The 15,091-nt window shown below is 42.7% G+C and overlaps 1 protein-coding gene across 2 annotated transcripts in view; it reads right to left on the reverse strand.

Annotated features, from left to right (window-relative positions):
* Positions 1 to 15,091, reverse strand: part of LOC124605365 (NAD-dependent protein deacetylase sirtuin-3-like) — an 83,787-nt gene that overhangs the window by 5,934 nt on the left and 62,762 nt on the right. The window contains exon 6 of one of the 2 annotated variants that reach the window (XM_047136993.1): positions 2,142 to 2,251. The exons of the other annotated variant lie outside the window; for it this stretch is intronic. Coding sequence (XP_046992949.1) covers positions 2,142 to 2,251 — 110 coding nt within the window. The remainder of the gene's footprint in view (positions 1 to 2,141; positions 2,252 to 15,091) is intronic. 2 annotated transcript variants of the gene reach the window in all.

Consider the following 15,091-nt stretch of genomic DNA (forward strand, 5'->3'; position numbering starts at 1 on the left):
TTAACAGGTATTACATAATCAAACTTACTCATTATTTACTGCATAGACAGCTCAATTTTTCTAATATGTAGCCACAATCGTACTGTGATTAAAATTTACTTCTCATGGATTTTCATAGTAATAAAAAACTATGAGTGAATGCGCAATGTGCACGTAATGGTATTAACTCTTCAATAGTTCATAATATCAACCTACTGCAGTAGCAAATACAAGGTGTGTGAGAAAAGTAATGAGACCTACAATACTATGAGCAACCTGGCAACACTGTGTTGTTCTAATTGTATAGACTGGTGTGTTCATCTTTTCTAGCTGCTCAACCTGAGTTTCAGCTCTGTACAGCCATCATGTGATTTCTGAGAGCACCATCAGAAAAAACTGTGTTTCTGTTGTGTGTTACAAAAATGGAACAGCAGTATTTAAAGCAATGTTATGCCATCACAAACTTGAGAAAACAGGCCAGTGGGGAACAGTCCTTATCAAGAGTGCAAGTCACTTTTGGAAGGCTGGGAACACACTGAAGATAAACATTGCTCAGGGAGACCATCAATTTCAAAAACTGATGAAAACGTCAAACATGTATGTGCTCTTGTGAGATCAGACTGACATTTAACAATAAGGATGATGGGTGACCTGTTGAACATAAACACTTTCACCGTACATCAAATTCTGACCAAAGATTTTCACATGCAAATGATTTGCACCAAAACAGTGCTGAAAAAACCTCACAACTGAGCAGAAGAGCAATCAAAGAGGTGTGTGCTTTGATCTTCTTGAGAGGATTCCCAGTGACCATGAATGGTTCAGTCGTGTGATCACAGATGATGAATCCTAAAATGTTGAGTATTATCCTGTGGCAAAGTGAGGAGTGGCACACTGAGACTTCTCCTCAATCAAAAGAAAGTTTGAATGAGCAAATCAAGGATCAAAACAATGCTGATTTGCTGTTTTGGACAGTTGGGGTGTCATGCACCAAAAAATTTGTTCCTGCAGGACAATCTGTTAACCAAGTGTTTTACAAAGATCTCCTTGAAAGGCTCAGGAAAAGGGTGAATCAAATGAAACTGTACATTGCAAACAAGTGGATGCTGCATCATGTCTATACCCCATGTCACATGGCCACTTCCATCACAGAATTTTTGACCTCAAAAGACATTCCTGTCATTCTAAAGACCCTCTATTCACCTGATCTGTGAGCTTGTGACTTTTTCTTTCCCAAAATTGAAAAATGTCTTAAAAGGACATCATTCTAGGACTGGAGAACATACAAAAGAATGTGACTGACATGTTAAAGGCCCTACCAGTTGAAGCCTTGCAGCACTGCTATCAAGACTGGGAACAATGACTCTGCCAGTTATAGCTGCTGAAGTGAACTGCTCTGAAGGGGACAACATTGTTAATTGAAAAAAATAAAAACTTTGGTAGATAAAAAATATCATTATTTTTCTATCACACCTCATATTTTTAACAGTAAATGCTTTGTTTTTTTATGCCCGAATAACATAAAAGTAATTTGCATTGTATGTGACTATATTTGGAACTGGAAAATCCATCTTTAGACAGTTTTTATAAGTCTGTTGATAGATGCCTCATATTGCTGGAAATCATTGGGGTGATGCCACGGAAAATGCTTCTGAACATCGAAGCCATCATGTCTGTGAAGATGCACATCTCTGAAAAGTGCTATTTATAGAGAGAGATATACAGATATACTTTCCATTCCCTTGATCCATAGTGAGGAGATCCTCAAGAATGTACAACATATCACAAAAACAAAATTACATTTTACAATTTATCACATAGATCCTAAGAGAAACAGTCCTCAAGGAAAGTCGAAGATCTGAAACAATTTTCACTTAAAAGTTAATACAACACTCATCACAAACATGGAAATTTGTATACACTGAAGGGGATAAGATAATGTTACAACACTTATTTACACAGACTGCATTACTGTACTGAGGATGCCAGATGTCAGATTTTATACGACACATTAGCTGATAATATTAATAAAATATACATCAACTGTTTCTATTAAAAATTCATCATTATAGTAGAAGGAGTTGACCATCAAAAAATTCTTTATACTTCTCTTAAAGTGCACTTTATTAGTGACTAATTTTTATGGCTACATGGAAACTTACTATAAAAACTGTTCCTGAATAATAGACACCTATCTGCACCACAATAAATGAGTTTAAATATTTATGTAGATTACACTTATTTCCAGTATTGGTTCCACTGAGCTTTTGGTCTGGGAAAAAAAGATATACTACTTTAGTGTTATGCCAAGTATGAGCATATGTTGCATTTTGCAAATGAAAATGCTGGTTAAGTGTACTGCATATAGCAATAACATTAAACAAACAGTATTCATTATACAATCACACTCCATGGCCTCATTACTAATAGAGTATAATACATATTGTGGGGAAGCAAGTATGACTTTCTCTCTTATAGTTATAAATGCACTGTGTAGTAAGTCTATGCTGTTGAATGATTTTAATTGTGATACCAAGTGCTTCTTCATGATGTCCATGCCCATTGCAGCTGCATGATGTTATGATAATTGTGTAATTGTTTGATAATTATAACAGAGAAACACATACTATTCATTTACACAAGCAAGCACACCTCACACGCACAACTGCTAACTGGCAGCTCGGGCCAGAATGTTAGAGCTACTGGAATTGGCGGTCATGTATGCATGAGGTGTGGTTGCTTGTGTGAACGAATGGTGTGTGTTTCTCTTTTTTTTATGAAGGCTATGGTCAAAAGCTTACAGGTAAGTGCCTTTTAATCATGCCTGTCTGCAACTCAGCATGTTATCTTTACAGTAAGTAGCAATCTATCTTTTCCTATATTGTTGATAATCCCACCATGAGTTTCCATTTTTTGATATCTATAATAACTATTTTATTATAATGTTTCTATCATTAACTTTTGTTAGATGGAAAGAAATAACACCCACAAAATTTCAAGAAGGTGAGGCAAGGAATTTTGAAGTTATTAGGTTTTTTTCGATGTTTTTGACAGCCAGTAGGAAATTAAGATAAAGGGTTCATATTTGACAAAAATGTATAATCTGACATATAATACATATTCAGCAGATTTACTCTTCTCTGTGTATAGTTTGGAATGAGTAAATTCAGTAAATATTAATGATATCAAGAGTTCGGTAAAATCTAGAATTTCTTAGTATTACTCAGTTTGATATGAACTTACACTATTGAAACATTAATATATTGTAGGGCCAAAAAGGTAACAATGTGAGGTGGCTTTTGACTATTGTAATGTAAATATTTTAGCCACCATCGACTTGTGAAGCATCTCTAACAGCATGCAAATGTTCACACCATGTCTTTAACAAATTCTATTAAAATTTATCTTACTTGATAGGATGACACACTATACTGTGCTTCATTTAGCAAGAGATCCCCTTTCAATAAAAAATATATCTGACCATTGAAAAGTTGCAAATTTGACTGCAAGGACCAGTTATAATGATAAGAAGGGGTTTGATTAATAGTGGCACTAATGAACACCAGCTTTTCAGAACAGGGTGGTCTCAATGCCATCCATGCTGGTGTATGAAATCTACCCCTGTGGACTACCAGAGAAGGAGTCTCATATGTTTGCAAGCTCCAAAACTGGGTAAGATAATTTTTTATTACTCCAATATTAAAACAATTTGAGAGTGAAGAGGCCTTGGTCATAATAAATGTAAAATAATCAATTCAGGAATATAATCACAGAGTTTCAAAAAAGTGCACTGTATGCATTTACTAGACAATAGTGTACCTCTTTCTAATATGAACTTGTATTACAGAGCTTTCTTAAGGAACGAGCTGCAGTTCAGAGGCAAGACACCTGAAAGCAGCCTACAGCAGGAACCCATATGAGGAGACTGTTTTTTGTGTTATTTTTCTGTGTCAATTACAGTAGTATGTGAAGTGGGAAACAAGTATAAATGCCCTAATGAAACACAAATGAGACTAGGCTAAATCACTGAACAAAAGACAATTTCGTTTAGTAACAATTTCTCCAAAGAAAATTAAAAAAGATACTTCCTAAAACCTGCCATTTATTACATCCCTGCAATATTTTCAATGTGCAATGCTGTAAAAGCCACTTGGAGATAGGTTCCCAAATTCAAAACTGATCATGGAGATCTTTAAATAATGATGAAGTATTATTTTATGCCCATTTTCTGTTTTTTAAAGTTGAAATCTGAAATTGCATAACAGTCACGTGGCACTACAATTCAGTATATGGCAGCTCTTGTTTTCAGATTTATATCTGCTATTTATTTTCCAAATATTACCTTGAGAAGCTGGTGAGAAAACTCATCTATGGGGATAACAATGTGCATCTGCTGGCAACAAACAAGTCAGAACATTTTATTCACTGACTTTACTCTAAGATTGCATTGGAAATAAATACCTGCACTTTCAAGTGGCGTATTATTTTGAGGGCTTGAGCTTAGCAATATTTATGAAATCATGTATAATTACACAATACTTGAAAAATTTATAATATAAAGGGAGCACAAATGTTATATTAAAATGTGGATGTGCCAACTTTGTTGATGAAATTACTAATTAATGAGAAATTAACTTATAAATTTTCAAAGCCTGTAAATTGTAACACATCAAAAAAAGTTCTGCAACACCCCAGTTCCCAGAACTCCTCGAGATAGACATTGACTGTGGATATTGTATCACAGACGCAATCCCTTTGACTGTTCAGAGATGTCACTAAACCCACCTAAGATGTAAACAACCAAGCATGAGCAGCACCTATTAGACGAAAGGGGTCTGACAGCTGATCAGTTCCAGTCATTCCACTGGGAGGGAGGTACATGGCTCGTGTTGTCTGTAGTTCATCCATGCCTAGGTGGTCAATACCACAGTTTGATTGCATCCGCATTGTTACTTTGTGCCAGGAAGGGCTCTTAACGAGGGGAGTGTCCAGGTGTCTCGGAGTGAACCAAAGCGATGTTGTTCAGACACGGAGGAGATACAGAGAGACAGGAACTGTCAATGACATGCCTCGCTCAGGCCACCCAAGGGCTACTACTGCAGTGGAGGACCGCTATCTATGGATTATGGCTCGGAGGAATCTTGACAGAACACCACCATGTTGAATAATGCTTTTAATGCAGCCACAGGATGTTGTGTTATGACTCAAACTGTGTGCAATAGGTTGCATGATGCGCAGCTTCACTCCCGACGTACATGGTGAGGTCCTTCTTTGCAACGTCAACACCATACAGCATGATACAGATGGGCCCAACAACATGCCGAATGGCCTGCTCAGGATTGGCATCACATTCTCTTCACCAATAAGTGTCGCATATGTCTTCAAACAGACAATCATCAGAGACGTGTTTGGAGGCAACACGGTCAAGCTGAACGCCTTAGACTCACTGTCCAGAGAGTGCAGCAAGGTGGAGGTTCCCTGCTGTTTTGGGGTGGTGTTATGTGGGGCTGACATGCCACAGGTGGTCATGGAAGGCTCCGTAATGGCTGTATGATGTGTGAATATCATCCTCTGACCGATAGTGCAACCATATCAGCAGCATATTGGTGAGGTATTTGTCTTCATGGATGACAATTCGTGCCCCCATCGTGCACATCTTGTGAATGACTTCCTTCAGGATAACGACATCGCTCGAGTAGAGTGGCCAGTATGTTCTCCAGACATGAACCCTATCGAACATGCCTGGGATAGAATGAAAAGGGCTGTTTATGGACGATGTGACCCACCAACCACTCTGAGGGATCTATGTCAAATCGCCATTGAGGAGTGGGACAATCTGGATCAACAGTGCCTTGATGAACTTGTGGATAGTATGCCACAACGAATACAGGCATGCATCAATGCAAGAGGACATGCTACTGGATATTAGAGGTACCAGTGTGTACAGCAATCTGGACCACTACCTCTGAAGGCCTCACTGTATGTTAGTACAACATGCAATGTGTGGTTTTTATGAGCAATAAGAAGTGCAGAAATGATGTTTATGTTGATATCTATTCCAGTTTTCTGTACAGGTTCCGGAACTCTCGGAATCGAGGTGATGCAAAACTTTTTTTGATGTGTGTATATGGGTATCGTATTTACAATGAAATGTGGTGCCAAGAATTTTAACTCAAGCACATCACTAGTTACTGGTGTTGAATGAAAAGTTAAGAAAGGTAGAAGGAAATTTATGCTTAAAAATGCAATTAAAAAATTAAAAAACCTCTGAGCAGTCAGCAGCAAAACACTGAGCTGTGGAAAGGAGGACATGAAAGATGTTTGACATAACTTCAGATGTGTTGTAGGCCATGCACTAGATGCAGTTTTTCCAAGAAAGTTAATGAAAGATGGACAGACATGCAATTGTTCAATTACAATATTACAAAATTGCTAAAAGGGCAGGGGTGTCTGCATTGCAGATTCAAATGAAACTAAATTCTTGTTGGCATACAAAGGCTGGGCAAACTCCATAAAATATTAATATAAAAAGAAATAATTATTATTTTTAAAGTATTTGAATAACTATTCATTTGAAATGTAATGATTTTCGTAGTAATTTTTGTAAATGAATATTAGGTGGACAAGAAAGTAATGTCATTTCTGGGCATGTCAATATTTGTTTGTCATTTATCAGCTCATTGTGTACTTCAAAGTTGTGCCAAATACATTTTACAGTTGGAGTAATTGTTTACTCATAAATAACTAAATCTTAATTTTTTCTTTTTGCAGTTTATGGTGAAATGGCCAGCCAAACACTAGAAGAGGTACATATGTGTTGTATGCTTTTTGTGTTTCACAAAAATAGTAATGCAACAGTTGCTACCAAAAGTCTTTTTGATGTTCATCCAAGTGCATTAGACATTCATAAATACCAATGGTGATTTTCTAAGTTCAAATCCAGTAATTTTGATCCTTCTGAGCTATCAATCAGGAAGACCAACCATTTAGACAATGACAGTTTAAGTGTGGAAGTGGAAGCAAATCCATGTGAGGCAATCAGGAAGTGTCAAACACTCTTAAGCAACCTGGGTGACCATACAAGAACATTTGCAGCAGACTGGTAATGACAAATAAAACCAACCACTCCAGCACATGCGAACTTATTGCTTCAGTGGCACAAAAATGCAAAAGTCAATGGCTCCCTCTGAATGAACCACCATGCAGTACAGTTAAGCCAGGTCTACACCCCAAAAAGGCACTTTTGCATATCTGTTGGAGTATTCCATGGATTGTTCATTCTGATGTGCTGAAACCTGGACAAGTTGAGAATGCAGACCTTTGCTGTGAACAGCTGAATTGAGTACATCAATCTTGAATTGAAAAGTGTCCAGCAATTGTCAACAGAAAAGGTGTTATTATGTAATATGATAATCCAAGACCACACAGCGCATGACAAGCCCTGGCAAAAATTAATGAATTGGGACGGGAGGTATTGCCTCATGCACCATAGTCATCCAGTATTGCATCCTTGGATTTCCATTTATTCCAATAACTATAAGATTTTCTAAGGGGCAAAAAAATTTGATAATGTGGATGATGTCCAGAATGCCACCTCCAGAAATATTTTGCTCAAAAACCAATTGATTTTTATTGATCTGGCATTGCAAATTTGCACACTAGATGGCAAGAGGTTGTTGATAATGAGGGAGATTACATCACTGATTAAAAATAAAAACTTGTTAACTAATTATTTGCTTGAATTTAACATAAGAAATGACATTACTTTCCCGTTCTCCTAATAGTTTCCTTTGTAAACACTGCATACTGCCTCATTAATTTCCCTGTGGTTGTGATGATCTGTTGTTATCTGATGACACCTTAATAAGCTGCCGACTGGTTTGTAATTAAATGAATAATAGTTGTGGAACATCAGGAAAGTGTTTTCTTTTTTGATATTATTGTCGTTATTCCAAGCACCAACAGGGAACTCAGTTAATGCTATAAAGTCAATACAAACATAAGGACAGCAACACAGTAAGTGCTGATATAATTTTTCAGACTTTCCTAGTAATCTGTTGACATCTTGAGGTGTCAAGTACCCTGTCAGATATCAGTGTTGTTCAAACCCAATAATTCAGCAATGTAAGCGTCTTCATCAAGTGCCACCTGAGCCAGCCTCAGGTAGCTTCTGATGAAGATGAGTCTTGTTTTTGAAATATTGTGCATGAATGATACTAATATCTGGCACAAAACACAATACCTCAAGATGTCATGAGAAGTGTTAATGAATTCAAAAGTAAGATCTTATATGGAAAGTTCTTAACACATACTACTAATTTTGGTCCTACAAAAAAATCAGTCAATGGAACATGTGCTCATTGGTCATGACCACAAAAAAGAGATAATACTTGTACGCTGGAAACTGAAATACTAAACTTTATCGTCCAAAATGGGTTCAGGAAAAAGATTCTGAATCAGGACTAGATCTCTCCCACCCAAGGACAACATATTTTAATCACAGAAGTTATCTGTCTCTCATCCATCCATCGTTCTATTTTATTTTACCTTGTTTGTTTTAGAGAAAAACAAGACTCATTGTGCTGCTGAAATACGTTTAAGAAAGAGTTAAATTTTCCATCCTTACTGTCTGATTTATAAATCTCTTCCTATAATTTATCCCTAAACTTTGTGGCTGAGTCATTGTTTATGCTTATGTGATACACTCTTCTTCTATGATCTGCAGCTAACCATTCAGCACATTTCATTGTTAATGCTTGACCACCACGGTCAGATAAATTATTGACTATTGCTTCCATGTCCGAATCATCTAAAACAAATTGTAAGTGGCTCTTACACTATGTACTTCAGTCTTTGTTTGGAACTTTATTATACAAAGCTGAGCATCAACAACTGTACGAATACTTGGTCAATACTATCTACCAGAAAATCAAATTAAAGTTTCCACGAACAGTGATCCCCCAGTTAGCATTTTATCACTTTACTGAAACTGTTTCTAGCTGCTTTACGAAGACTAATATACACTGAAAAGCCAAAGAAAGTGGTATAGGCATGTGTAAATGGGCAGAAGATGGCATTGTGGTCGGCAATGCCTATATAAGGTGTAGAAACACGATTCATGTTTCCATCGCACTTCACCTAGTGTAGATCGGGAACTGTCTGCTAGGCATGCCTGATGTGAACTGGCTGGGCACGGCCTGTGCTGCCTGAGTTGTTGTTGTTCTGCTGGCGGAGGGTGCGGCCGAATTCTCGCCTGACCTCTGGTGGGTGGGACTTTACTTGCGGCAACTACTGTCCATGACACGCCGTGCCGATGTGCGCCTCCCGCGATCTTTCTGGTGGCTACTGCACTCCTCCTCCTTTGGGGGATGAAGCCACTGTGATCCACTGCATTGGAAGGTGGAGTGTCGTGCAGTAGCGATGACCTCCACGTCCATTGGAAGGCTGGGATCTGCCAACACTCGAGCCAGAACTTTCGAATACGGTTGGAAGCGACCCACACGAAAAGGCCCCCGCCGTCCCACCACCGGAGCCTGGAACAGAATGGGCAACAAGCCATCGTACGCCAGATCCCAGTCCACCTTGGGAGGGGCAAGACCCAGTGGTGGGGACGATGGGGAAGGGACGATCACAGGTGAACCAGCCTCCTGAGAAACCGGGCCTGCAAGGGGGGCCGGCTCTCGCCAGGGGCATCTCTAACGATGGCGATGCCGGTGCTGGAGCAACTGGAGGCCGCCTAGACTGAGAACTCTCACAGTGTGGCGGAGTCACAGGTGAGAGGGGTGGTAGCATCCCCTGAGAAAACAACACGGGTGCCGGCAATGGGGAAGCCGGTGCCCGAGGGGTCAGAGGGTGGGTGCCCAAACGGGGACGTAGCTGATTTTGGTGACGACGTTCCTCCTGGTCCCCCACCTGCAAGGTACAGAGCTGGTGGCCATTGCGGAGCAGGACCACTGCCGGTATCCAACGTGGATTGCGACCAAACCCACGTGTGCCCAGACCAACATACCCGGTGGAAAGCCGGGTACCCCGTTTTGAGAAGACTGGCGAGGACCAGGCTGGAGGAGTTGCAGCAGACTCCTAGGTTGGCGCCCGTAGAGGAGCTCTGTGGGGCTGCGTTCTCCCATTGGTGTGGTCTGGCATGCCCACAGCAAAAATGTCAACACCTCCTCCGCAGGAAATTCATGCACATACTTTTTCATCTGCGTCTTAGATGTGTGCACCATGCGCTCGGCTTCCCCATTCGATTGTGGATGAAAGGGGGGAGAGCAAACGTGCCGAATACCGAAGCGCCTACAAAAATCCTGGAAGGTCTGCAAAATAAACTGAGGTCCATTGTCCGATACCAGGGTGACTGGCAGACCTTCCACAGAAAATATTTTTGCTAGTGCCTGGATTGCAACTTCTGATGTGGTTGAGGAGCAGTGAACCACATATGAGAATTGGGAATAAGCATCAATGACAATGAGCCAAAAGCCATTGAGAAACGGGCCCACAAAATCTATGTGAACACGTTCCCATGCCTGGGTCGCAGGCAGCCATTAAGAGAACGCTGACCTGGGAGACGTCTGTTGGCTCGCACACTGGGAACAGGCGGCCACCAAGTGCTCAATTTCTCTGTCACTACCGGGCCAGTAAACATGTCTGCAAGCCAAGGTTTTAGTACGGGAAACACCCCAGTGCCCCTCATGTAATAATGTGAGGACCTCCCTTCGCAAACTTGCAGGAACAACCACGCGAGGAGCTGTATCATCGGTAGCCAGAAGGAGAACTCCTTCCAAGACTGAGAGGCAGTCTCGTAGAACAAAATAACTACGAAGAGGGTCCGAGACCCAACCTGGAGGTCGGGACGACCACCCCTGCTGAAAGAGGCGAACTACTTGCTGGAGAACTGGGTCAGCTGCCGTTTCCCTGGCGACTCTATAACTAGTGATTGGGATGCCATCAACCGCTTGGTGGGACGCCACATCCAAATGAAAACACATAATCTCCTCCCGATCGAACTTAGGTTCCGGGCCCACCGGAAGACGGGAAAGAGTGTTGGCATTGGCATGCTGTCCGGTAGGGCGAAAATGAATGTCATAATGGTACTTGGAGAGGAACAAGGCCCAGCGCTGCAGTCTGCGGGTCGCCCTATCCGGAATCTGAGAGGCGGGGCCAAATAACGATATTAATGGCTTATGGTCAGTGATTAACTGAAACTTTTTTGACATACAAGAAAGGGTGAAACTTGTAACAGCGTAGACAATGGCCAAAGCCTATTTTTCCACCTGGAAGTAATGGGCCTGTGTGGGGCTAAGAGTTTTAGACGCAAATGCCAGTTGCTGCTCGGAGCCATCCATGTTGCGATGGGCCAGGACTGCCCCCACCCCATACTGCGAAGCATCTGTAGCCAGGACCAATGGCAGGGTCAAAAGTAGCCAAACAAGGTGCTGACGTGAGGAGGCCCTTCAACGAGGTGAATGCTCGCTCGCATGCAGGCGACCAATCAAAACGAACACCCTTGGGCAGAAGGCAGTACAGGGGGTGGGCTATGGTGGAAGCCCTGGGAATGAACCGGTGGTAATAGGCAATCTTGCCTAAAAAAGCTTGTAACGCCCTCAGCAAAGCGGGCCGTGGAAGGTCGACGATACCTTGGACCAAACTTCCTAGTGGCTGGATGCTGTGCCGAGAGATGGTGTAGCTCACATGCTCAATGGACGGTTGGAAGAAGTTCGACTTATGCAGGTTGCAACGCAGACCCACGGACCTGAATTTGAGAAAGAGGGTTCGAAGGTTGTGCAAGTGTTCCTCCGTTCTGCGGCCTGTGACAATTATGTCGTCCAGGTAATTAATACAATGAGGGATTGTTGACGTGACATGCTCAAGATAACGCTGAAATATCGCCGGGGCACTGGATATTCCGAAGGCCAACCGCTGGTATTGGTAAAGGCCAAACAGGGTGTTGACGACCGCCAGCCGTTTGGAGTCCTCATCAAGTGGTATCTGATAATAAGCCTCTGAAAGATCGGTTTTCGAAAAATATTGGCCTCCCGCCACAGCGGAGAACAATTCATCAGAACGAGGCTAGGGATAAGTGTCGACCACCAATTGGGAATTAATGGTGGCCTTGAAATCGCCACAAATATGTAATTTTCCCGAGGGTTTCCTGACAATAATCAGGGGCGAAGCCCACTCACTAGAAGAAATGGGAAGAACGACCCCGAGGGCTGTCAGCCGGTCTAGCTCTGCTTTTACCTGATGGCAGAGAGCCAAGGGGATCTATCTCGTGTGTAGAAAACGCGGGCAAGCCGATGCCTTCAATGTTAAGTGAGCTTCAAAGTCCGAAACACGCCCCAGGCCCTCCTCAAAGATATCCTGAAAGTCAGAGATCAAAGATTCCAATGATTGATAGGGAACGTCTTCGGAGACAAACTGTATGGTGTCTGTGATAGAAAAACTGAAAGCTTGAAAGGCATCCAATCCAAAAAGGTTAGCGGAGCTCATATCACTGACAACAATAAAAGTAAGAGGCCGAGTGACTGATTTGTAAGTAACGTCGGTAGTGAATTGACCCAGTAGGGGAATGAACTGTTTACCACACCCGCGTAGACGCCGGTAAACTGGTGCCAACGGGGGCAACCCAAGATTGGAGTAAGTTTGTGCATTCAACAAGGAGACTGCCGTGCCCGTATCTACTTGCAGTTGTAATTGGCATGACCGAACCGACACCTCGATAAAGAGTTTGTGTGCCAATGCGTCAGGAGCCTGGCCTGATGAAACTTCCTGAATGTCAACGTCCATGTTCTCTGTACTTGCTTCCTTCGATTCTTTTGAGGCTGAGCGGCAAACTTTAGCAATGTGTCCTTTTTTATTACCTTTGCGACAAACGGCCCAACGCTGGGGGCACTCTGACCAATCATGATGTATATAGCACGACACACAGGACGGTAACAGGGGCCAGTGGCTGGAACTCTGTTTACGCGCCATGCGGGAGCGGCCGTAACAGCCAGATTGTACCGCTCACACGTTGTCCGCCCCGGACGCAGTGGGTGCAGCCGCGCTGCCATGAACCACCGTGATGTCACACCATGCTTCCAACTGTTGACCTGTGGCATGAGAGACTTCATACGATTGAGCAATGGGCAGGACTTCCTCAAGGGAAGGGTCTCCCAACTGCAGGGCTCGTTGCCGGACCTCTCTATCAGGGGCCGAACAAACAACGATGCCGCGCACCATAACGTGGGCATACGACTCTCGCGACTGCTCCATGACAAAATGACACTTGCGACTACGACCGTGCAGTGCAGCGGCCCACACCCGGTAAGACTGATGGAGCTGTTTCTTGCATTGATAGAACTCGACCCTAGCCATGACAACATGCGTGCGGTGGCGATAATATGAAGACAGCCATGAACACAATGCATCAAAAGACAGGGACGAGGGTTCATGCAACGGCGTTAGCTGCCACAAAACTTGATACAGCGAGGGAGATATCCAAGACAAGAAAAGAGCACAACACACCTCCGCATCGGCAACATGAAATGCCTGGAAATGCTGCCGAAGGCGTTGTTCATATGCGTCCCAATCCTCTGCCATCTTGTCATACGGGGGAAAGGGAGGAGGGAATGGCGCTGGAGCAGATTGCATGGAGAGCAATGCCGGAAGCACTTGTTTCCCGACGCAAAACGCAAAAGAACGACCCTACTCGTCGCCAGTTGTGTAGTAACACGATTCACGTTTCCGTCGCACTACACCTAGTGTAGACCGGGAACTGTCTGCTAGGCATGCCCGATGTGAACTGGCTTCGCATAGCCCGTGTGCTGCCTGAGTTGTTGTTGTTCCGCCGGCAGAGGGCGTGGCCGAATTCTCACGTGACCTCTGGTGGGCGGGACTTTACTTGTGGCAACTACTGTCCGTGATGCACTGTGCCGATGTGCGCCTACAGCGATCTTTCTGGTGGCTACTGCATAAGGCAACAAGTGTCTGGCACAGTTGTTAGATTGGTTACTGCTGCTGCAGTGGCAGGTTATCAAGATTTAAGTGTGTTTCAACTTGGTGTTATAATTGATGCATGTCAACAGCAACATTGGACTGTTGGTGACTGGAAACATATTGCCCGAGCGGCCGAGTCTTGTTTCAAATTGTATCAATTGGATGGACTTGTACAGGAATGGAGACAACCACATGAATCCGTGGACCCTGCATGTCAGCAGGAGACTGTTCGAGCTGGTGGTGGCTCTGTAATGGTGTGGGGTGTGTGCAAGTTGGAGTGATATGGGACCCCTGATACGTCTAGATAAGACTCTAACTGGTGACATGGACGTAAGCATCCTTTCTGATAACCTACATCCATTCATGTCCATTGTGCATTCCGATGGACTTGGGCAATTCCAGAAGGACAATGTGACACTCTTCACATCCAGAATTGCTACAGAGGGCTCCAGGAACACTCTTTCTGAGTTTAAACACTTTCACTGGCCACCAAACTCCCCAGACATGAACATTACTGAGCATATCTGGGATGCCTTACAACATGCTGCTCAAAAGAGATCTCCACCCCCTCATACTCTTATGGATTTATGGACAGCCTTGCAGGATTCATGGTGTCAATTCCCTCTAGCACTACTTCAGACATTAGTCGAGTCCATGCCACAAGGTGTTGTGGCACTTCTGCGTGCTTGTGGGGGCACTACATGATATTAGGCAGGTCTAACAGTTTCTTTGGCTCTTCAGTGTATTTCCTGTTGTTTGCCTGAAAACTGCTGTTATTTCTGTCGTGTGTGTTTCCTTACACACTATCATGGCACAGCATTCAAAGAGCTGTTCAATACTATGTTCATTAATCTGTACTGCCTGGGACTTAACTGCGCTTTCTGGATACATAGTCACTCCCATTTCCTGTTCATGGTTTACAGCAGAGGATTTAGCCTGTATACATCATGATACATCCGATTTTAATGATATTTAAGTATAACACATCTGCTGAGATGCCATCTGCCCTTTTATTTTTGTTTATGGGTTTCAGAAGTTCATTTTTATTTATGAGGCTTTGGACGTTTCGATGGAAATTATAAACAAGTAATCTTTAAGATCCATAGCTTTCTTCAAGCTGCAGTTTTTTATTTGGCTA

Source organism: Schistocerca americana, chromosome 3 (assembly GCF_021461395.2).
Source record: "Schistocerca americana isolate TAMUIC-IGC-003095 chromosome 3, iqSchAmer2.1, whole genome shotgun sequence".
NCBI classification, from domain to species: Eukaryota; Metazoa; Arthropoda; class Insecta; order Orthoptera; family Acrididae; genus Schistocerca; species Schistocerca americana.